We start from the raw sequence: 23,282 nt of genomic DNA on the forward strand, positions 1-23,282 counted from the left end.
AAATATCTTGATTCTGCCGTTGTTATTTCATATAACACACTCCACGTGACCCCAGATCCCTCCCACAACCGAATTACTTTTTCTGAATGAGTCCGCCATAGATGGACAAATGGAAGTATGAATAGCCTTTGAACGAATCCTCCAAAAAAGATACAGTCAACTGGAATATGTTAGTTCGTTACACATATGTTGGATTATGTAATTGGTTTGTCATGACCCATTGTGAAACAAAATTAAAATCGCGGACTTAAAAAAAGAAAATGTCCGTCAATATTTTTGTCAGACTTGGATCTACTACGCGGTCAGGTGGCGTAGCGGAGATTGTGTTCGTCACCAATGCAAGAGGCTGCGGTCTCGACTCCCGGAGAGTCAGCATTGCCTTGGCTCGGGCTGATCGCTATACTAACTCGTTTGGCTGAGTTAGGGGGAGGGAGCCGTGGGTGGGTCCTGGGCGTTGTGGACAGCGACCCCTACAGTTCGGTCGGGGGGCGCCTGCTCAGCGAAGGTAGGATCTGGGGAGAGGTAGTGCGGCCTCCCACACATTACACTCTCCCAGTGAGAATCTGCGCGGCCAGGCTGGCTGCCGGCTGGCTGCACATGCGTCGGAGGAAAGCATGACAGTCTCCGGCCTCTCGGACAAACAGTAGGGGAAAGTGCGCAACAACCAGGAAGGGGGTTGGGAATTGGCATAACGACTAACAGTGGGATGGGAGAAAAATCGGAAAAAGGAGGGGGAAAAAGATAATAAAAAAAAATAATAAAAAAAAGGACACCGTCACACGAAGCGATTTCACTGGATGTCCCGGACACAATGGAAGTATGGATATATTCGTAACGAATAATAAAAAAAAAGATACAGTCAACTGGAATATGTTAGTTGTTTACACATGTTGGATTATGTAATTGGTTTGCCATGACCCATTGTCAAAACAATAATAAATCGCGGGATTTATATGAAGTTTGTTGTTAGATGGCATGCTTTGTAGCACCTCCCTCTGCTTCTAGACACAGAGGCAATTTTTTTTTTTTGACCTACTTTTTCTGTGGATGGTTGTGAATAAATCTCCATTATGCTTCAATTACTGTGTTTATTGTATAGCAATAAGGTTGGGTGAATTCTGCCATTGTATAAACGCATTACATCACTTAAAGTCGTGTATTATACGAATTAGATCACGCCTAGGGGGGTCTAACGACCCTCCACTGCACGTCGGGCCTAACAACCACCCCTAGGCGTGATCTAATTCGTATAACACACTCCTGCGCGTGATGTAATGCTTAAGTGCATTGCACTGAGGACTCCTGGAGAATGATGTCATGGCAGCTTTATGAATGCCCGCCATTAGCCTGACACAGAAAATGTCAACATCCGTAATAGATATCAGCTGGCCAGTTGGCTGACAAGAAATGGGTGTAGTTCTCAACTGATAATTTTGAGGGGTTCAAAAACATCCTTCAGCCACCATATGTCACACTAGAGCAGGGGTGGCCAACCCGCGGCTCACGAGCCGCATGCGGCTCTTTGCCCGTCAATATGCGGCTCTTCCATCCATAAAAAAAAAAAAAAAAAAAATTTTTTACTTTTTTTACTTTTTTTTTTTATGTCGCTCATTCCATAAGGACGTAGAATAAACATTTACAATTTTTTTTTTAAATGGTCCATTTGCATGTTCTTGGTATCTGAATCTAGGGACATATATGGATCAGTGTCAGAAATAGTGTGTCTGTTACTAGGCTTGAGTAAATTGTAATGAACCAAAGGAGAATATCAATTCTATTTAAAAAAAAATGTATCTTTGACTGTGAATAACACCATGCTAAAATTGGCCAGACCTGAAAAATCTAAGCAAATGAATAAAGGGAAGATGATTAAACAGAAGGTTTTATAGATACAGTACTGAATTCTGCCATCTTTTTTATAATGTAAATTTCTCCACCATTTTTCATCATATTGCAACACCGTTTTTTGCAAGACGTTCACAGAAAGGTAGAGAAACTAACTGCGTTCTGTTTTATGGCAATAACGTTCAGGTTTGTGGGAGATAATCCGAAAAAATAAGAGAAATTAAAAAGTAAATCCAGAAGTCAGATGATTGACAGGGGCTGGTGTGAGCTGGGTAGGGTAGTTTTTCGAAATTTGAAAGCCCTGAGTCTCTTCCTTCAAAAGACTACACTCACTTTTGGCTGTGCCACTTCCTCCTGTCAATATGCGCCGGTTTCCGACTCAATGCCCTGAGATTTCTATAATCTTATATTTCACTAATAACAGTTAAAATAATTGGTAAACAAACGTAATGCTGAAAATATACACTTTTACTGTATATCTCGGGCTTAAGAGGTTAACCCTGTGAGGCCCAAATTAAAAAGAAATTAGCAACTTCAGAGGCCAGAGGGTGGGACATATAAACACATTTACTTTAAAATAGCATTGTGAGGCTGAACAACAGGACCAATTGACTATCAGTGATGTACCTGAACGCGTTCAATGAACGATCGTTCATGAACGCGTTCGTATTTTGGGCGAACTTGAACTGAACGTACTGTATATCCGCTAAATGAACGTAATTGAGAACGCGTTCATTCTCAGCCCTGTGTAACGGAGTTCAAAAGTGCGTTCATTCTCAGCACTCTATTATAACGGCGTTCAAAGATGTGCCATATTTCATAATGCATTTCAGCCGAAAACTCAGTTAAAACACTGTAAACAGGCTTAAATATTATGCGTAAAACCACCCGATCTGGCAACCAGCCTGTCACCCCCTGCTACGTCATCAGACTCCTCCTCACAACAAGCAGTGGAACAGGAATCTGCGCGCAGATTAGAAGCCGAGAGCTGCAGCAGCAGCAGCACTCGCTCAGTCGGAGTCAGACTCTACCTCTAGACGTCACGTCGGCGTATGCATTTAAAAGAGTTTACAATTCAAACTATTTGATAAACTTCTACTTTCAGCCCGGAAATGCATTCTGATAAACTGGATTAAGGATAAGCCTCCATTTTTACAAATGTGGTATAGAGGGATCTTCGGTGTGCTCCTACCCCATGAAAGACACTGTGCAATGCATAGAGTCAACAACGCTTCCTTTCAGGATGTGTGGGCCCCACTATTAGACTATTTTCCTGCTGAAATGTATCGGATCCTTCTAAAGGCCCAGTGCCCCATTGTATGGACAGACCGTCACCTAGGATAGGAAAAAATAAATATATACTGTCTACATGTGAATGCGCTCGAGGCAAGTGCAATACTGTACAGTGCCTGTCTTGGTCTGCTTTCCTTTTTGCTTGTTTTTCTTTTTGTTTTGTTTTTGCTTGCTTATGGTGTGGATGATGGCATAGAGATGAACTGGAGGACCCCCCCCCCCCCCCCCCTTGTCCCAATGCGTGTTTTTGTAATGTAAGTAACTGTACGTGAAAAATCTATAATAAAAAAAATTAAAAAAGAACTAAAAAGAACTAAATTAGTTCATTTTTGAAACCATGAACTTTAGTTCAACATTTTGAATTATGAACTATGAACTGAACTAGTTCATTTTAAAAATGTTGAACTGTGAACTGAACTAGTTCATGTAGAAAGTGAACTTTCCCAACACTGTTGACTATACATGTGCTTAAAGGGGAACTATCTTATAAATGGCCTTTTTCAGTGTTTACCATTGTTTCTTAGCTATGTGGACTTATATTAATAGGATATATGTCTCTAATTCTCATATTGGCGCATTCTTCCAATTCTCCTCTCACAATATTCACCCTCACTGAACTGAGTCATCTGAAAATGTGCATATCTGTGATGTCAGAGATTTCTCAGCTGCATAATAATGTGGCAGTTGATGTGGCAGTTGGCACCAGGCCACACAGTGGTTGGCGCCCAGCCTCAAAACGGCTTAAGATCTTGAGGTAGAAAAATGCGGTTTTTAGTACTTGATTAGAAATACAAAACAATGCATTTTTTTTGAAAAAAACCTAGGTGTTCCATAGACTCACAGGAATTGTGTAAAAGTGCCCAAATAGTGAAAGAAATAGTAAAATAGTTCCCCTTTAACATTTTTTAAATAAACATTATTTTTTTAAATGGCTAAAAGTGATTTTGTAATTTTGCAACCGTGGGTCTCACAGGGTACTTTTAACCCTGTGAGGCCCAAATAAAAAAGACATTAGCAACTTCAGAGGCCAGAGGGTGAGACCTATAAACACATGAAGGGTGCCGTGACTGAAAAAAAAGGTTGAGAAACGCTGGTATATGGTGTGGCTCTTTGTGGTACCACAGTCATTTTTGTGGCTCTTAGTCTCTGACTGGTTGGCCACCCCTGCACTACTAGAGCACCAGCATGTCATAGTTTTTTTTTTTTTATTAATTAATAAAAAAAAAATGTAAATACATTTTAATCAATCAGGTGCATTCCACATGGGGAAATGTGAAGTAGGGAGGGGATCAAATGTAAACACCAAAATGTTTTAAATTATAAATTGATTAATCAATAATTGTATGCGAGGAAAAGCAATAATTGTATTCTGCACCTTTATAAAAGCTCTGTGGATGTCTTATTACTTTTTTTTTTATTACTTCACATAAAAATGTATCTATAGCATCTTTAATCTCACAGGTTGCATGGGTTCCGTTTACATTTGAAAGGTTATATTATGACACTGCCTGGACCTCGCTCTTCTACTCCCAGGAAGAGGACAGGAAGGAAGGAGGTTAAAAAGGAAAAGCTGAGGTATAAATAGAACTGTAGAGAGGAGGGGCCAGTAAAAACAGAAAAGGAGAGGAGATCAAAGACTTTAGAGGACAGGGATGGAGGAGGTAGGAGAAGACACTTTGTATATACTGTATACAGTCAAGGCTGGTAGATTGATGAAGAGTACACCATTATTGATCCACTTATAATATCCAATTATTAACTATTATCATCTTTATTATTAAATATTGCTGTTATTTATATATGCGTAATATGTGATGGAAATTGGATGAGAATAGACAATATTGCCACCGTGACAATAGTATAATAAAAGAAAATTAAATAAAAAATAGATAAGAGGAAAAAATAAGAATACAGCTATTCTGACCATATCACACAGCTATAGAATGACTTCTTTATTCTATCGCTAGGGGAAGATTATTTCCCCCCAGTGTATTTCCTTTCAGCTACTGTATTAGGAAATATTGCAACAAGAAATAAACATGTGGCTAATTTAGAATGTTAAATAATATAGCAATAATACACTTGAACCAGTGGAATATCAGGATTATTGCCACGGCTGTGATGCGCCCGCAGCCACGAGAGCGAAGCGGCATCACAGAGTGGCAATATTCCTGATATTCCACTGGTTTGAGTGTATTATTGCTTTTATACAGCAAGTTGCACTGTCAGGGGAAAATATAGGATGAATACAGACAATTCTAGGGTATTTTATATCGATTTCAGTGAACTTGGCGTAGAAAAATTATTCCTAAATGGAGTAGGCTATCAACCAGTTAACTATAAATGAGTGGAAAGATATAGAGGACGGCCTACATCTAACGGTATTCATAAAAACAGCATTATTAGACGTGCCAATCCAACAAAAGATGAGCTGGACGCGCTGGAGAAAAGCCGCAATTAATCCTTCAACGGCCTGGGCATTGAACAACTGGAACTGTCAGAGGTGCTGATGACTTTTTCCGACTCCCGCTTGCATTAGACTCCTCTATAACAGTTATATATCCACTCGTTTATAGTTAACGGGTACATTAAATCAAACGTAACTTTGTCCGCGGAGTAGGTCAAGTTGACAGTTTCCGTTTGACAAATGGCAGTTGAAACTTTCTACAACATTCTAAAGCCAGCGCAGTGGTATATTCATGGTTATTTAACCGTGAGTGTATCATGAATATACTCACGGCTTAGAGCGCTCTCAACTAATCACAATGCGTGGTCGGACCTACCTGTTGTATAATATATACACGATAGGGTTGGGCGGCTGGGCCATCATTATAACTATTATGATCGTCCATCGCCATGTTTCATTGTGAACATCATCATATGCCAATTTGGTAGACATCTCCCAACCCTACACAATGTTTAGACTAGCACTCTGACCAAGCTCACTGAGTTTAAACTAAGGATTATGAGTAGTTTATATAGGAATATCATGCCATGGTAAACATGAATTGTAGCCACATGCTAATTCAACTGATTTAGTCAAATTAACAAATCAATTTGGAGATTCTAAATGTGTAGAATGTAACCTGGCATGTGAGAGACTCAGTACTTTAAACAATCCATCCAGGGGGGCTTGGTGACCACTACAACTCAAATATCTACCCATATCTGCAGATTTATTTGCATTTGTTTTATAACAACTTGGTAAATTGTGGCCATTTATTTGTTTATTTACTGCAAACATGCAGACGTTGATAAAGATTGCAAGGCATGGGGACAGAGTAGCAATGATTTGATTGTTGATGCATGGTTTGTTTTAGACTGTATTATGATCAAATAAACAAATAAACAATAGTGAATATTATTCTTATAATAAGTTATACGCCGTAAAAGTGCATGTGAGCATGAGGTCACTGGCCCCTTTATTGAGATCACTCAGTCCTCCTAATCCACCCAGAAGTGTCTTAACACGTTTTGCTGTTGGTTAAAGTTAGCTCTAACATTCAAATCAAATCAAATTTATTTGTAAGGCCCGACAACACATGTTAATGTCCCCATGGGCCGGACACGTCTTCTTTAAACAAGTCAAGAAGAAACATCACAAAAACACCATAAAGTCCAATTTTTTTTTTTTATAAATGCAACACTCCCAGACATACCCCACACGAAGGTAAGCAATAACTCACTAAAACCTAGCAATATGAAAAAATGCACCACAGGCAATGTGGAGGAGAGAAACCTTAGAAGGGCCGTTCAAGGGGGGATCTCCCTTCTTAGATGTCGGTGATAGTAGTGTTGCAATAAACCAGGCAAAACAGTTGGTAAGCATGCACTCATATGTGTAATGAATAAGTGCATGCGATAGCAACTGAACATTTTAACATTAGCTACAAAATAAAACCAAGCTAATGTCAGCTAGCTACCAAATGTTGCAGCTAATTCTAGTATATCTAGCTAACCACCTGATTAACACATTTGGTGACACAGCAGCTCTACTGTTTGGTAGAAAATGTTTGTGCTAATGCTTGCCAACTGAAAAATAAATACTTTGCATTGTGGGATATACTGGGATATACTTTGCATTGTTAAACAGGTGGACAATTAATTTGTTATAACATACTTGGATACAGTCCCCCATTATGGAATTGCAAAGGAGGAACTGTTTAACCTCTTAAGCCCTAGCCATATTTTCAGAAAATTCACCTAAAAGTACATACTGTTACTATGCTCGAGTACATTGTAATGACCAAAGGTTTTTTCTTTTCTTTTCCATCTTTATCTAGATACAGTACTGAATGTTGCCATCCGGAAACATGCAATATGTGGATCAGCCCGAATCGCCTCTTTCCAATGGAGTTAAATCTGGATTGCGATGCAGATCTTTCCTAGACGTTCACAGAAAGGTAAAAAAAAACAATATACGTTGTATTTTATGGCAATAACATTGAGGTTTGTTCGACCTGTGAGATATAAACACGATTTTCACGTCAATATTTGTCAAATAAAAATGGTTGGACTACATTTGTATGCAGCTGGTGTGAGCTGGGTAGTTTTTTTTTTTATTATTTGAAAACCTTTATTTATCCCAGAGGGGAGATTCAGATGTACATCATAACAGCAATTTAAAAACAGTTAATAGAAACAGTTAATACATAACATACACTTATTTAGTATGTGTTAAAAACAAAGATGGACAAATACATAGGGCTAAAAAGAAGAGCTAAAATAGAGCTAAAAGTGCTGAATGGAAGAAAAGAAAAAGAAACAAGTCCAATCGTGATGTTAATTAATGAATTGGTTACAGTCCACAACCCAGCTCCTCCAGTACACGGCAGTTAGCCCGTCCTGGCCCTGCCTGGTTGTGGAGCCTGATTGCCACCGGCACAAAGGACTCCCCGAATCGCTTTGTGGTATGTCGGGGGGGGGGGGATAAGTCTGTGGCTAAACGTGGACCGCATTGCGCTCAGCTCTTAACACTTTTGAGTGCCAACAACGAGAAATGTCGTTGGTTCATGCCATGCGTTGAGTGCCAAGAACGAGAAATCTTGTTATTTACCGTAATTCCTCTAATAGTGACCGGTATTCAATTACAAACCGGGTCTCTATTAATGGCCGGGTGCGCTCTTGAGCTAAGCAATTATTAGCCGACCTCCTAATACAAGCCGGGTTACTAATATACTGAGCTGCATACTGAGCTGCTAAGGTAAAGTTACTTGATTTCACTTTGAAAACGTTGAAATGACCAGTGACAACCTGTAATTGCACTGTTTACTATTTCATACAGTACTTGGTTTCAATAAATGAACCCAGTACATTTGACTGGGTTCAAACTGACACAAAATGTTGATTTATTCATTATGATCTGTTTGATAGAAATATAGGCCTCTCTCTTATACATGCCTCCTCCTAATAAAAGCCTGGTACCCGCTACAGTTTAAGCAAATACAAGCCCGGGTCACTATTAGAGGAATTACGGTAATCGTTTATTTTTTTATTATCGATTTCCATAAATTTTTCATCAATCTAGCCTCACGTTACCATTGGGGATCTATCTGAGCTCGAACAGGGAAAATACCGCCCCCTATCGTCTCTCCGGATAGTATTGCACCCATTGGATTGGACCGAATGAAATGGATGGGAAAACGAGTCCGGAATCCACATTTTACTTGTCAGGCATGTAATCGAGCCGATCCCATTCATTGCCGAGCCGCAGAACAGTGTGGAATATGTGTTTCCAGTACCCAGCGTTGGATCAATAAACACGATCGATATTTGGAATGGCGATCAGGAATTGGAATAATCTTTTTGGAGAACATCTGATCTGAGGTAAGGAATCTATTTTACCAGTCTTGGGATAATCAGAGTTTTTTTTTCATCTATATATCAACGTGTCCCATATGTGTGTATGTGTGTGTGAGTGTGTGTGTGGTGATCAGGAAATAAGATAATCGATTTTTCAGCCCGCTTCTCTAGCGTGCATAAGTACCGTACTTTTCGGACTAAGTAGCTATCGTTCCGTGAGCCAACGTTAGTAGCTACCTAGTGTTGGCTCTATCGTTCCGTGAGCTAACGTTAGTAGCTACCTAGTGTTGGCTAAGTAGCTATCGTTCCGTGAGCTAACGTTAGTAGCTACCTAGTGTTGGCTAAGTAGCTATCGTTCCGTGAGCTAACATTAGTAGCTACCTAGTGTTGGCTAAATAGCTATCGTTCCGTGAGCTAACGTTAGTAGCTACCTAGTGTTGGCTAAGTAGCTATCGTTCCGTGAGCTAATGTTAGTAGCTACCTAGTGTTGGCTCTATCGTTCCGTGAGCTAACGTTAGTAGCTACCTAGTGTTGGCTCTATCGTTCCGTGAGCTAACGTTAGTAGCTACCTAGTGTTGGCTCTATCGTTCCGTGAGCTAACGTTAGTAGCTACCTAGTGTTGGCTCTATCGTTCCGTGAGCTAACGTTAGTAGCTACCTAGTGTTGGCTCTATCATTCCGTGAGTTAACGTTAGTAGCTACCTAGTGTTGGGTCTATCGTTCCGTGAGCTAACGTTAGTAGCTACCTAGTGTTGGCTAAGTAGCTATCGTTCCGTGAGCTAACGTTAGTAGCTACCTAGTGTTGGCTCTATCGTTCCGTGAGCTAACGTTAGTAGCTACCTAGTGTTGGCTCTATCGTTCCGTGAGCTAACGTTAGTAGCTACCTAGTGTTGGCTCTATCGTTCCGTGAGCTAACGTTAGTAGCTACCTAGTGTTGGCTAAGTAGCTATCACGTTTCCGTGAGCTAACGTTAGTAGCTACCTAGTGTTGGCTCTATCGTTCCGTGAGCTAACGTTAGTAGCTACCTAGTGTTGGCTAAGTAGCTATCGTTCCGTGAGCTAACGTTAGTAGCTACCTAGTGTTGGCTCTATCGTTCCGTGAGCTAACGTTAGTAGCTACCTAGTGTTGGCTCTATCGTTCTGTGAGCTAACGTTAGTAGCTACCTAGTGTTGGCTCCATCGTTCCGTGAGCTAACGTTAGTAGCTACCTAGTGTTGGCTCTATCGTTCAGTGAGCTAACATTAGTAGCTACCTAGTGTTGGCTCTATCGTTCCGTGAGCTAACTTTAGTAGCTACCTAGTGTTGGCTAAGTAGCTATCGTTAGTACCTAGCTACCGTTACTGTTTAAACAAAAATGTTAATAAATGGGAGCTTCCTCAAACAGCCATCTCTTTCCCGACAATCCCCTCTGTGCACGAACCCTTACATTATGGTATTTTTTTTTATTATCTTTTCCGATTTTTCTCCCATCCCACTGTTAGTCGTTATGCCAATTCCCAACCCCCTTCCTGGTTGTTGCGCACTTTCCCCTACTGTTGGTCCGAGAGGCCGGAGACTGTCACATGCTTTCCTCCGACGCATGTGCAGCCAGCCGGCAGCCAGCCTGGCCACGCAGATTCTCACTGGGAGAGTGTAACGTGTGGGAGGCCGCACTACCTCTCACCAGATCCTACCTTCGCTGAGCAGGCGCCCCGACCGAACTGTAGGGGTCGCTGTCCACAACGCCCAGGACCCACCCACAGCTCCCCTCCCCCTAACTCAGCCAAACGAGTTAGTATAGCGATCAGCCCGAGCCAAGGCAATGCTGACTCTCCGGGAGTCGAGACCGCAGCCTCTTGCATTGGTGACGAGCACAATCTCCGCTACGCCACCTGACCGCCCTTACATTATGGTAATTAAACATTAAAACACCTGCGGCTTATAGTCCAGTGCGGCTTATATATGTACACATCATTTAATTTAGCTGCTGCGGCTTATATTCAGGTGCGGCTTATAGTGCGAAAAGTACGGTACACATATCCTATCGATAATCTAGCGGTTATTTGAAAACGATTCAAAAAATGACGTGTTTTGTAGGGCTGTCTTAAATACTTCGAAGCTTTGTTCGATGGCACAAGCTTCGAACATTAAAAAAAAATCGAATTAAAAAAGAAAAAAAAAAATTTACTTCGGTGTGTGTGTGTGTGTGTGCGTGTGCGTGTGTGTGCGTGTGTGTGTGTGTGTGTGTGTGTGTGCATGGGGCCATTGGGTGGGGCCGGGGGACAAATACACTGGAGGAAAGTAACCCAGCTCAGCACTGCCCAAATTATATCATCACTATTGCCTGTTTGAAGGATATCATCCTCAAACACATATACACCACCTACACGCCTATTCTCAGTCCTTGCCCCACAATGGTGGAATGAACTACCCACCCCAGTTAGGACAGCCGAATCCCGTCCAATCTTTCGCCGTCGACTAAAGACGCACTTCTTCAACCATTATCTGAAATAAAATAAAAAAAATAAAATAAAATAAATCTAACCCTAACTAACCTTACTGTCATGCACTTGTCCTAATAAACTAACCTACTTAAGCATTACATCACGCACAGGAGTGGTTTGTGAACAATAAACCATGCCTAGGGGTGGTCGTTAGACCCCCCTAGGCATGGTTTATTGTTCACAAATCACGACTGCAAGTGGTGTAAAGCTTTTATACAACTGCCACATTCATCCAACCTTATTTCTATACAATAAACACACATTAATCGAAGATTTATTGAAAAAACCATCCGCCAGAAAAAGTTGTTCCCACAACTACAAAAAAGACAATTTGCCTCCAGGTGGAAGCAGATCGGAAGTGCATCCAACCAACTAACACATCCAACTGTGTATTATTGGAATGATTGAGAGAAGTTGCCTCATGTGGAAGCAGCTTGAAGTGCATCCAACCAACTAACACATCCAACTGTGTATTATTGGAATGATTGATTGGAATTTTATTACCAGATGCAGAATGGGTACAATACAGTACGGCTCAATACACACAATTGTTAAGGGAATGCAGACCTACTTTCCATAGAACTTCATTCTTAGATGCTTCTATAGAAAGTAGGTAAAACAAATTAAAAAGTTTTCTTTGCCCTATAGGAAAAAAACGTTTTCTTCGCCCTATTTTTTTATTTATTTTTTTAAACCTACTGTAGAGGGCCTAAACTTAACCAGTTGGAAACCAAGTGTACAGTAATAAAATTAGCAATCAATCAATCAACTCAATAGGCCATGCTCACTTAGAACAGCGCAGCACCCAGCTCTCTCTCAGGCCATGGTTAGACTAGTGTTTTTGTGGCGTTTTTTTATACGTTTTTGAATACGTTTCATGTCCCTATTACACAGAAATGCGTTTTTTGGCGTTTTTTTGTGGATACGGCTGAAACGCTAAATTGTGTTTGCGTTTTGGAGAACCGCTAAAAAACGCGCCGACAACAGCGTGTAGTCTGCACGGAGCCGTTGTTGCGAAAACGCCCATGCGCAGTAGATACCATCTGCGTGCCCTCCGGTGACAACAGAGAGCTCCCAGCTCCGTGTCCCTGTGTCCCAAATAGCTGCAGCTACCATGTGTTGTCAAGTTATTCTTATAAGGACCCCAGTCCAAGCTACAACAGTCTGCATTCCCTTAACAATTGTTTGTATTGAGCCGTATTGTATTGTACCCATTATGCAATATGTTAAATAAAGTTTACATCCATTCATTCTGCTAGCATTACCACTGGCTAACATGAGCTAGCATTAGCTATCAAACCCTGTTAGCTCAAAGCTCCTCTTTCAACTTAACAAGCATTAAACAAAATGGCCCAGTCATCTATTCACCTTTGTTTAATACACACAGCGTTGTCTCTAATGTTATCTAACCACTGATAGCTCCCGATATCATCAGTTTGGTGCTGGCTAAGTAGCGTGAGCTAACGTTAGCTTCTAGCCACAATGCTATACTGTTATAATGGCAAATTCCATTGACGTTAGCATGCAGCTAACAATGCTACCGATCTTTTTTTAGACTAAACTATCCGCTCTTGGTGGTCACTTGTGTTGATGTTAGTTTTGTTTCATCAACAAATGACAGGCAGAACACACAGTGAATGTATCCGTTTTGTTTATTGCACTTTTATTAGGCTTTGCTGAAAAAGAATTGCTGCATTGAGTAAATAGGCAAGATGGTGGCGCGGCATAGGCGCCTGCCTTGTTGACATTTTCTTTGCTGGAGCTTCCAGGAAGTCTATTGGCACATTCAAGTTCTGATTGGTTGAAATTGCCTTCATGTTTGCCACCTACTGCCACCTACTGCTTTGGCAGTGTACTACATCAGTGTGCTCAGGTGACAAAAACGAAAAAAAAACGAAAGTGTGACTCGAGGCGCACGACGTTGCGGCGAAACGCATATGACAATGATACGAAAATGAAACGAAAGGTGTAACCGCAGCCTCAGTCTGACCCGCGTTGCAGACAGGAGTGTGTGTGTGTGTGTGTGTGTGTGTGTGTGTGTGTGTGTGTGTGTGTGTGGGGGGGGTGTGTGTGGCGGTGGGTGGAGACTAGAGCTAGCGCTGATAGTCAGAGAGAAGGAAAAAGAAATTGAAAAAGAAAATGCAAATTAATCAATTAATCAAATCGCGATTTTTCTTTTGTTCTAGAATGACTCAAGACCCATCAATTACATCATCAAACATTGTTTAAAGGACTAACACATTCGCAGTGACAGAATCGCTTCATATTTAGTCGTTATGGCGCTATCAACATATCCATTTGTTGTCCGCGATCTTGTTTTCTCCCGGAGTGAGCCGGCGGAGTGATATGTGATTCGGTTGTGGGCGGGTCCTGAGCCCAGGACCGCGTATTGTTGCCAATAAAGACGTGTAAATGGACTGTTTCAGCCAATCAGAATCGAGAAATTTGCATGCCGTTGTATAAACTGTAACACGCAACACTTTGATGAATATTGTTACTCAGCTGATAGAGTTGTATCCTTCCTGATGACCTGTCGTACAGAACTTGTAAGTCGCTTTGGATAAAAGCGTCAGCTAAATGACTAAATGTAAATGTGAATGTAAATGCCTTGTAGAATTCCACACATAAGAAAGAAAGATACTGGGATGAATAAACAAAATAGGAAATAAAATGTAGAAATGCATGCAATACATAAATAAATATGAATCTCCATATATGAAATAGAACATTTGGATAAGGTGCTACTGAGATGTTTTGGTCAGTTCTTTGTTTTTTGTGGAAGTAGCCCTTCTTAAAAATGCATGAACATTCACTGATAATTGGTCTGTAGTGGAGTCTACAAGGTCTACATTGCCGGACCTTGTAGACTGACATAATTCTGTGCATAGTTTAGTCTACGCAGGCCATATTTCTAATAATCAAAATCTTACTTCATTCATCTTAAACATTCTTGATTTGGGGGATTGGTAGTTCCCATGAAATCTGAAGTTGTTCAAACGACAACAGCAATCCACCTTGAATTAAATCACACAGCCGTGTCACGAAAGGGGCTACTTAATTCATTAATCCAATCCACTTTATTTATAGAGCACATTTAAAAACAACAAAGTTTACCAAAGTGCTGTACAAGTCCCACAACATAAGATATAAAAAAAAATATATATATATATAAAAATTATTAATTTTTTTTTATTTCGAAGCTTTGAATTAAAATCGAAGCTCGGCCCGAAGCTTCGATTGCCAAAAATAAATTCGAAGGTCAGCCCTAGTGTTTTGTGTATTCCACTAAAGCGCGATTCCTGCAGAATCACCTTTTACTCCGTTTCGACAATGTTGACTGCAAACAAGTAATTGATAAGCGACGGGCGTATTAGACACAGCCATAATTTAATATAGTTTATGCGTTCGCAAATGTGCTCGCCCTCCCATTGACTACAGCGTTGGCACTCAAGCGCTAAATCGTGCGCCCCCTGCTGGCACTCACAAGTGTTAATGGAGGGGGTGGCAGGGGTGTAGTTTTATGAAATTTAGACGTCCATCGAAAGCCCTGGGTCTCCTCTTTCTTAAGACGATTTCATGATGGCTTCCTGTCGTCGCGTCTAAATAGTCTGTTTTCCGGATATTTTTATAAACTCATATTTGGCTAATAACACATAAAATCATTAGTCGTACGATTAACACGTAGTGCTGATAATATACACTTTGACTGCTGTTTTGATAGGGTTTACTCTTGGCTACATTTGAAAAAGAAACGCAGCATCACTTAATACGGACTGTATTGATCCATTTGTGATGTGAAATAAATCGCGGACCGGTACCGGGCTGATCGGGCTTAAAGTAGTAACCCGAGTCAAATTAATTTGAGCAATCAAATGTCAATCTGATGTTGTGTTGTGAGTGTATGAGTCCATTCAGTACACTGTGTCTCTAGAGTTTTTGTGCGTGTGTTCAGTAACCGTATCAGATGGAATGCGATTAGATTAGAAGTGTGTGGGTTTATGCTGAGGTTTTTTAAGAACATAGGGGTCTATTGTTGAAACTTTAAGCTGCATGACTGATTGCTTATCCATAGTGTGGGAAATGAAAGGAAAATAAATACTCCATGTCATTCTAGCTAGGTAGGTATTAAAAGGGATAGTTCTACTATTTCCTACTTACTAATAATTATGTTGATCGGTTAGAGTCCTTTCTCACTACAAACCAATGCAAAGTCAATGGGGTCGAGCTACTGTCTGTACAAGCTGACTGAAGCTCACTGAATTCTACTTTGTGTGCACTGTGGAGTAAAAAGTAGAGAGGGACCGCTGGCAAGTTGCTGCCACGCCTCCTCTGTTTTTTTTTGTTTTATCCGTTATATCTTGATTTGTTGAAAGTTGTCTCATGCAATTTGAAAGAATAGCACGTGTTTTTCATACGTGTATATAATGTAAATATCTGTAAATGACAGCAGACATCTACTCTGACACTCAGGCTTTATGATTAACACGAGACAGCTTCCATGTAGTGTGGGTTCGACTCTCCAGACAGAGTGCAGGGTGGGGGAGTAGCAGCCAGCCGCACGAGGAGATATATAAATGAGTACTACTGAGTAATAGTACTAATCAGATGTATGTAAAGTGTTATAGTATTATTATGTACAGTGATACAGGTATAAAGACACTGTGGTCATAAGTCATACTGGCCAGCGGTATAACTAGTAAGAGTATGTAATAGATATATACATAATTGTTATTATGCCCATAAATGTGTAAATTCCTTTTCTGCATGTAAGGAACATAAATACAGAATACATGAATACAACACCGTAGCTCCATGCATCTCCATGCATTTACACACACACACACCCCCCCATGCCTCTCTGGATGAGAATGTGTTGACTATGTCAGTTTCACACGGTACAGGTTTCACATGTATAATGTCTCACGGGCAGCAGGCGTTGCTTTTTTTCTCTTCTTTTTTTATAAACAATCTCAAACAAACTCGCACGGGCGTTACCTTCATCACTCACCATTCCACTGAGGAGATCGGGATGAGGAGGAAGGAGAGAAAAGGAAAAAGAAACAAAACACAAAAGACAGTAACAGAGTGAAACAAGAGACGGAGAAGAAAAAAAGAAAAACAGCAAGGAGCAAGAAGTCGAGTGTGGGAGAGAAGTGACATTAGTTCATTGACCTGGAGAGCAAACAGTGGGCTAGAGCTCCCTTGTGATTAAGAGAGAGGGAGAGGGAAGAGATGGGCGAGAGGGAGAAAGAGAGGGGGGTAGAAGAAGGAGGACAGGCAGGAAACAGCTGGGGAAACAAGACAGATTAGACATTTTGAAGCTCATAGACAGATATATGATGTATGTATTGCTGCTGGTTTTGTTTGTGTCAACTGCACTGATTCAGAACTACTGATTTAAACTTTTTTTAAATGTATTTATTAGACTTGATAGATTAACAATATAAGGATCTTGTTCTAACAGTGTCATGTCTCTTGTGCTTTAATAGTGTCATGTATGTTTCTTGTCCCCTGTTCTGTCTTGGATGTGTATAAGTGCAGCCGTTTGCCGTATTCATGCCTTAAATTGCCCCTTGCAGGACTAATAACGTTTTTTTAATTTAATTGAATGTTCAATAAATTGGATTTGGTTTCCTTATTGATTGACTAATAAATGGAACAGTTGAAATTATGATTATTAATTTAGTGAAGGTGAGGATCACAGAACATTATGAGTTATTATGCCCACTTTTTTGGTATTTTAAATAGAATATTGATATACCTTCAAATGTCCACCCCTAGTGTGTGTATACCTTCTCAGCCTGTGCCTGCAGCCCTAGTGTGTGTGTATACCTTCTCAGCCTGGGCATGCAGCCCTAGTGTGTGTATACCTTCTCAGCCTGGGCCTGCAGCCCTAGTGTGTGTATACCTTCTCAGCCTGGGCCTGCAGAATATTGTGTAGAGTTCTGCCCTGTTGGATCTCCTGGTTCAGCTTGTTCACTTCCTGTTGTTGCTGCTTCTCCAGAGCCTGTCTCTCCTTCTGCAGCTCCGACAGGTCCTGACACACAACACACACACACACACACCTCTACATATTGTTTTGAACAAGGACAGTCAACTCAAAAACTTAAGGTGCACTATGCAGTTTTGGGGGAGGGGGATTTGTCACATTTGCATAATCTGAAATTAGCGTGCAAAACATATTACTATAAATGTAATTCTTAGAATTATTTTATCTTCATCAGGGCATATATTTAGCATTTCGTAATTTTTTTTAATTATATTAGATTAGAATACTGTACCTACTGTATACTTACTTCATCAGAGCATATATTTAGCATTTTTAGATTATATATATATTGTAACTATATTTATTGTAGGGCAAATATAACAGAGGGCATACATACACTCATCTTGCACCTTGACCTTTTTATACTGCCTACTTGCCCATTATGCGCATGTCCAGAGTAAATTATATTGTTATATTGTATTATATTTTTACTTCTCCACTGTACTATAATTCTATGACCTGTATCATGACTTCTACTACCTGTACCTCCCCTCCCGCCTCCCCCATGCTGCTATGATGCCTGAATTTCCCCAAGGGGATCAATAAAGGAATATCTTATCTTATCTTATGTCATCATAAATCTAAACAAATGTTGAGGCAACTTTTCAGGCAGATTTCTAGCTACAGACAGTGTTCCAGGGACCTAATTCTCCTCTGAGGACAGTTTGTTTATTCAGTCATGAAAATATACCATATCATAATAAAAAATTCTCATTCACATTTCTCTTCTAAAGCTGCATAGTTGAGGATGAAAAACTGAAGAGCATTCAAAAGTATGTCAGTCTAAAACATGCATGATGCATTGTTCACTGTGACATCACAGCACTACCGGAGAAGAAAACACATGCGAGTCATACAACGTGATGCACGGGTTAGTTATTCATGCTTGGTTAGTAAACGTAGCTATTGCTGTTCTGAAATTCCTCATCTGAAACAGGCTGCTTGTGAATATTTTGAGGATGTCTGAATTGGTCGCCATGTGAATATGGTCAATGCAATGGGCCTGTTCATAAACCTTAAGAGAAAGATATTCCCATACCTACACACAGATCTGTTTTGCTAGCTCAGTCTTCTTTTAACTGTGATATATTGCTGGAATAGTATACAAGTGAAACCTACGATCAGAACAGTCATTCTTAGAATACGTTCCGTCTTGTTGTCTAACCTCTAGTCAATGAGATAATAATGAAATTGAACTATTGTCCATTTTTCTGGGTACCCCCTGGGAAACTCCGGACCCCACTTTGAGAAGCACCTCTCGGGACCGGTAATACCCCCGACCCACTCCTCCACCCACTCCTCCACCTCCACCGCCTCACCCTCTGGTGCTGTTTCTCCAGCTCCTTGCTGCGCTGTTGGTGCTGCAGCCTGCTGCTCTCAGTGTTCTGCCTCTGACACTTCAGCTCCTCCTGAAGCTGCCTCAGCCTCTGCTCCACTCCACTAGCCTACACACACACACACACATTGTGACTCTTCATTGCAAGTGAGATGAGTTTCTGTGTTTGTGTGCAAGTCATCCTCTGCACCATGTGAATGGAAAAAAAGATGGTAAGAGTGTTGTAGTGTTGTGCACATTAATAGTTTTAAGACGTAGAAGTTGAGTATTTTCATAGTTAACGAGAGTAGAGGTTGAGTACTTTCATAGTTAACGAGTAGAGGTTGAGTACTTTCATAGTTAACGAGAGTAATGGTCGAGTACTTTCATAGTTAACGAGAGTAGAGGTTGAGTACTTTCATAGTTAACGAGAGTAGAGGTTGAGTACTTTCATAGTTAACGAGAGTAGAGGTTGAGTACTTTCATAGTTAACCTCTAGCCATATTTTCCGAAAATATGCCTAAAAGTACATACCCAAGTAAGTTCCCTTCTACAAGGTCCATGTGCATGTTCTTGGTATCTAGGGACATCTATGGAGCTCAGGGAATGTGTCGGAAATATCCATTACTATGCTTGAGTAAATTGTAAAGGAGAATATAATATTTTTTTAATCTGTGAATAACACCATGCTAACATTGACCAGACGTGAAAAATCAAGTGAAAACGAGATAAAGTATACTAAAGGTCTAAGCAAATTAATAAAGGGCAGATGATTTACATGGTTTTTTGTAGATACAGTACTGAATTTTGCCATCCGGACACATTGAAATGTGAATATAGAATATCAGGTCTATAAATGACCTTATTATGGCCACGTCATACATCTATGGATCGGGCAAAATCTCCTCTTTCCACCAGGCGCCTTACAGGGCAGCAAAGACTGAATGAAATCTACTGCAAGTACAGTTACTTTTGTATAATGTCCATAGCTCCGCCATTTTTTTTAAACACTGCAGAACAAAACATAGAAATTATGTCTTCATAGCTGTTACTGGCCGCTAATCTCTCCGAAAACACAAATCTGGTCAATCAGAGACAAAGACTTCAGCACAATGGAGAGTGCGGTGCGCCATGTAGGCATTTAGAGGAATTGTATTTATTGCTGGACGGTGCTGCTTAGAGCCTTCTGACAAAGAGGATGTTTATAAAATTCTTGTCACAGAGAATTTCACTTTGACTTGAATATCGCTCTTTACGAGAAACAACATGCTGCATCAACTTCACTGGTCTGTTCACGGTCATGAGGGAGAGAGCAGCCTCTCCAGCTGTAGAGCAGAGGCCAGTGAAACAAACTGTGTGCAACAAGACAGCTCACAGCAGCAGTTGAGTCGCTGGTATGTTGGCTGCTGAAGATTGAGAAATTCATGTATTTAATTCAATGCAAGAATTAAGGATAGTCTATTATAGACTACCAGAAGGCGGGATAAATCATATCCCCACCAGCGATAAGAAATTAATAACCAGAGGAAAAAGAGAAATCAAAGCAAATTATCTTGATTTGAAGAAACATAGAAGCAAGTTAGTTCCCTCTAATAGAGAAATATTTTATTATACAGTATATAAAAAAAAATTGTCGAATGACCCCAAAATGATGGTCTACAATAAGTCTATACTGTTCAGTAAAAGCAATGGAGCGGATTGGGGGCGGCTACGTGGCGTAGTGGGCAAGGCGCTCGCCACAAAATCTGGAGACGCTGGGCTTGCCTGTTCGAGCCCAGCGCTCCACATTTGCTTTCAGTTTAGCTGGTCGTCCGTACTAATACACATTGGCCATATTAGGGGGTGGGAAACTGATGGGTGGGGATCGGGCGTTGTGGACAGCGACTCCTACAGGTCGGTTGGTGCGCCTGCGCAGTAGAATCAGGAAGTGTCGGGGGCAGCGTGAGCCTCCCACGCGTTACTCCTCGCCACTGAGAGATCGAGCTGCGCAGGTGAAAAGATGCGACTGCTGTTACCTCAAGTACCGGAGGGGACTTGTGCTATGTATGACTTAGTCCACATTGCAGCCGGCTTGTGGGAGGCAAGAAACAGCGTTCGTGACAGGGGAGGGTTGAATTGGATGCTACGAAATTGGGATGGGAGAAAATATAGAAAATGGGAGAAAAAGTGGATAAAAAAAAAAAGCAATGGAGCGGATTGGAATCAGCCGATACTGGCATTTTACTACCCAGAATTGGTATCGGTGCCTCCATCCATGATAGGGACACCATACAGCTGCGAGTGCCTTCCTTTGGATGAGACGCTAAAACCAAGGTCCTGACTGAATTTGGTCATAGGGCGCCTATCGCAAAGAGTAGGGGGTTCCCAGAAGTTCCTCCCAATCAGGTCTCTGACATCAAGGCCACCTAATCATCCCTCCCCCTAAATTGGCTAATATCAATCCCGTCTCCTGAGCCATTCAGCCATTGAGTAGTATGATGTGTGCCTGGTGCCAGTGTATGGTAGTCATTGTGTAGTGTGATGTGTGCCTGGTGCCAGTGTATGGCAGCCATTGAGCCTGCATAGCCCAAGGTTGGGTGCTACCAGTAGTGGTGAAGGAGGCAATTTCCACCGTACATTGTGGGGAGCGTTTTGAGTGAGTGCTATATAAAATGTAATGATCATTCATTCATCCCTAGCTCCTAATGTTTTTTTCTTTTTTTTTTAAACTTTATTTTTTAGCGTTTATCGCTTTTCTGGTCAAGCATGACCGACAGAAACAGGTTGAAATGGGATGTAGAGCAGGGGAAGACATTCTGAGAAATGACGGCGGGTCCGGGAATCGAACTCGTGTCCCCCAGATCCGTGACGAGCACGGTTTTCCCCGACGCAGAAATAGTGCCGAGATATGCGGTGAGCTACGGGAGCTCCCCTCTCCTAATGTTTGTTATGCCCTGGTTATGTGATAGGTTGTGTGTGTGTGTGTGTGTGTGTGTGTGTGTGTGTGTGGTGTGTGCGGGGTACCCTGTCGCTCTCCTGGGTCATGCGTGTGTGGACCAGGCTGAGTTCGTCGCGGGTCTTCTGCACGTTTTGCTCCCTGGAGGACAGCTGCTCCTGGCTGGCCTTCAGCCTGGCTGCCTCGGCACGGAGCTCCGCCTCCAGCGCCAGCACACGGCCCCGCAGCTCAGACTCACACACTGGTGGAGGAGGAGGCAGAGAAACACACACACACACAGGGGAATTATATGGATATCACAAGAAATGCAGGAATAAATATATACAGTGATGTTAAATATTTAATAAGGGGAAACATCCACCCTGTGAGAAGGGGTTGGAAATGAAAACCAGCTGAATGCTGGTCAGTTCTGGCTGTAGATGGTGAGTCTGTATTCCATTGCAAAAGAACTACTTTAGCAATAATACAATTAAATTGGCTGGTAGAATTCTGAATCTACAAGTAGTTAATGTAGCCGATTGACTAAAGAAAAAAAGTTAGTTTCAAGCCCTGGGTATTTCTACTACATCTATATGGTTCAGTCTACATTTAGATAAGAGACAAGACAGTCAAGACTTTCTTGATCATAACAAATGACAAATCTGAACTAAACATCAACAGTGAGCCACTGACAGTGAATAGCAGGCTAACGACACCGGCCAAGATAGGTCACAATGGGCCCAGCCCCAGGAGTCTTTATGGGGCCCATTCCTTATGTTGATAATGTTAAAGGGACACAGCAACATTATGGGAAATGCACTTAGTGTTCTACAAGATAGATACCAATTTCCTCTCTGTGCGTTCAGTAGAAAGCTATCCAGCTGCAAGCTAGCCTAGTTTAGCACAAATGAATGGAACGAGTGCACTGCCTCAAGCTAAAATAAAAAATATACATACACTGCAAAACCAGCTTCACATTGGATTAATGTTATCAGGGGACCTGTCAAAATACAGTAGGTCATCTTCACTCAAATGATTACCTTACAAATGTTAGACATGATCTCTCTGCTGGTCATTAACACTTTGAGTGCCAACGACGAGAATTCTCGTTATTTCATGCGAACCGTTCAGTGCCAAAGACGAGAAATCTTGTTCTTAGTAGTTATTTTTTTGATTAGTGATTTCCATAAATTTTTCATCAATCTAGCCTCACATTACCACTGGGACTCTCTCTGAGCTTGAACAGGGAAAATACCGCCCCCTATCGTCTCACGGATGGTAATGCAGCCTTTGGAATGGAGTCAATGGAAATGCATGGGGAAAAGAAAATCCGGAATCCACATTTTACTCGTCAGGCATGTAATCCGAGCCGATTGCAGTCTTTGTGGTAGGGCTGGACGGTATGGTCTAAAATTTATATCACGGTATAATTTGAAGCATAGACGGTAACGGTATATATCACGGTATATTAACTTATCTTAAAATGTCTATATAAATGCTTCTGAAGGGGTAAAACACTGGTATGGCAGCTGGTATTCTGTTACAGCTGCTGAGCTATACTATAGCTAATGTCCAATCCATCA

General features: G+C 41.2%; 1 protein-coding gene across 1 annotated transcript in view; it reads right to left on the minus strand.

Moving 5' to 3' along the window:
* The window catches only part of LOC311242999 (uncharacterized protein), a gene marked incomplete at its 3' end in the record, with an annotated part of 137,006 nt that overhangs the window by 35,307 nt on the left and 78,417 nt on the right, over positions 1 to 23,282 (minus strand). The window contains exons 7-9 of the mRNA XM_084332061.1: positions 21,789 to 21,961; positions 18,790 to 18,915; positions 17,330 to 17,458 (exon numbers count right to left, since the gene is read on the minus strand). Of these exons, the coding sequence (XP_084188187.1) occupies positions 17,330 to 17,458; positions 18,790 to 18,915; positions 21,789 to 21,961 (428 nt within the window). The remainder of the gene's footprint in view (positions 1 to 17,329; positions 17,459 to 18,789; positions 18,916 to 21,788; positions 21,962 to 23,282) is intronic.

This window comes from Notolepis coatsorum (assembly GCF_963971535.1).
Source record: "Notolepis coatsorum genome assembly, chromosome: 16".
Classification (NCBI taxonomy): Eukaryota; Metazoa; Chordata; class Actinopteri; order Aulopiformes; family Paralepididae; genus Notolepis; species Notolepis coatsorum.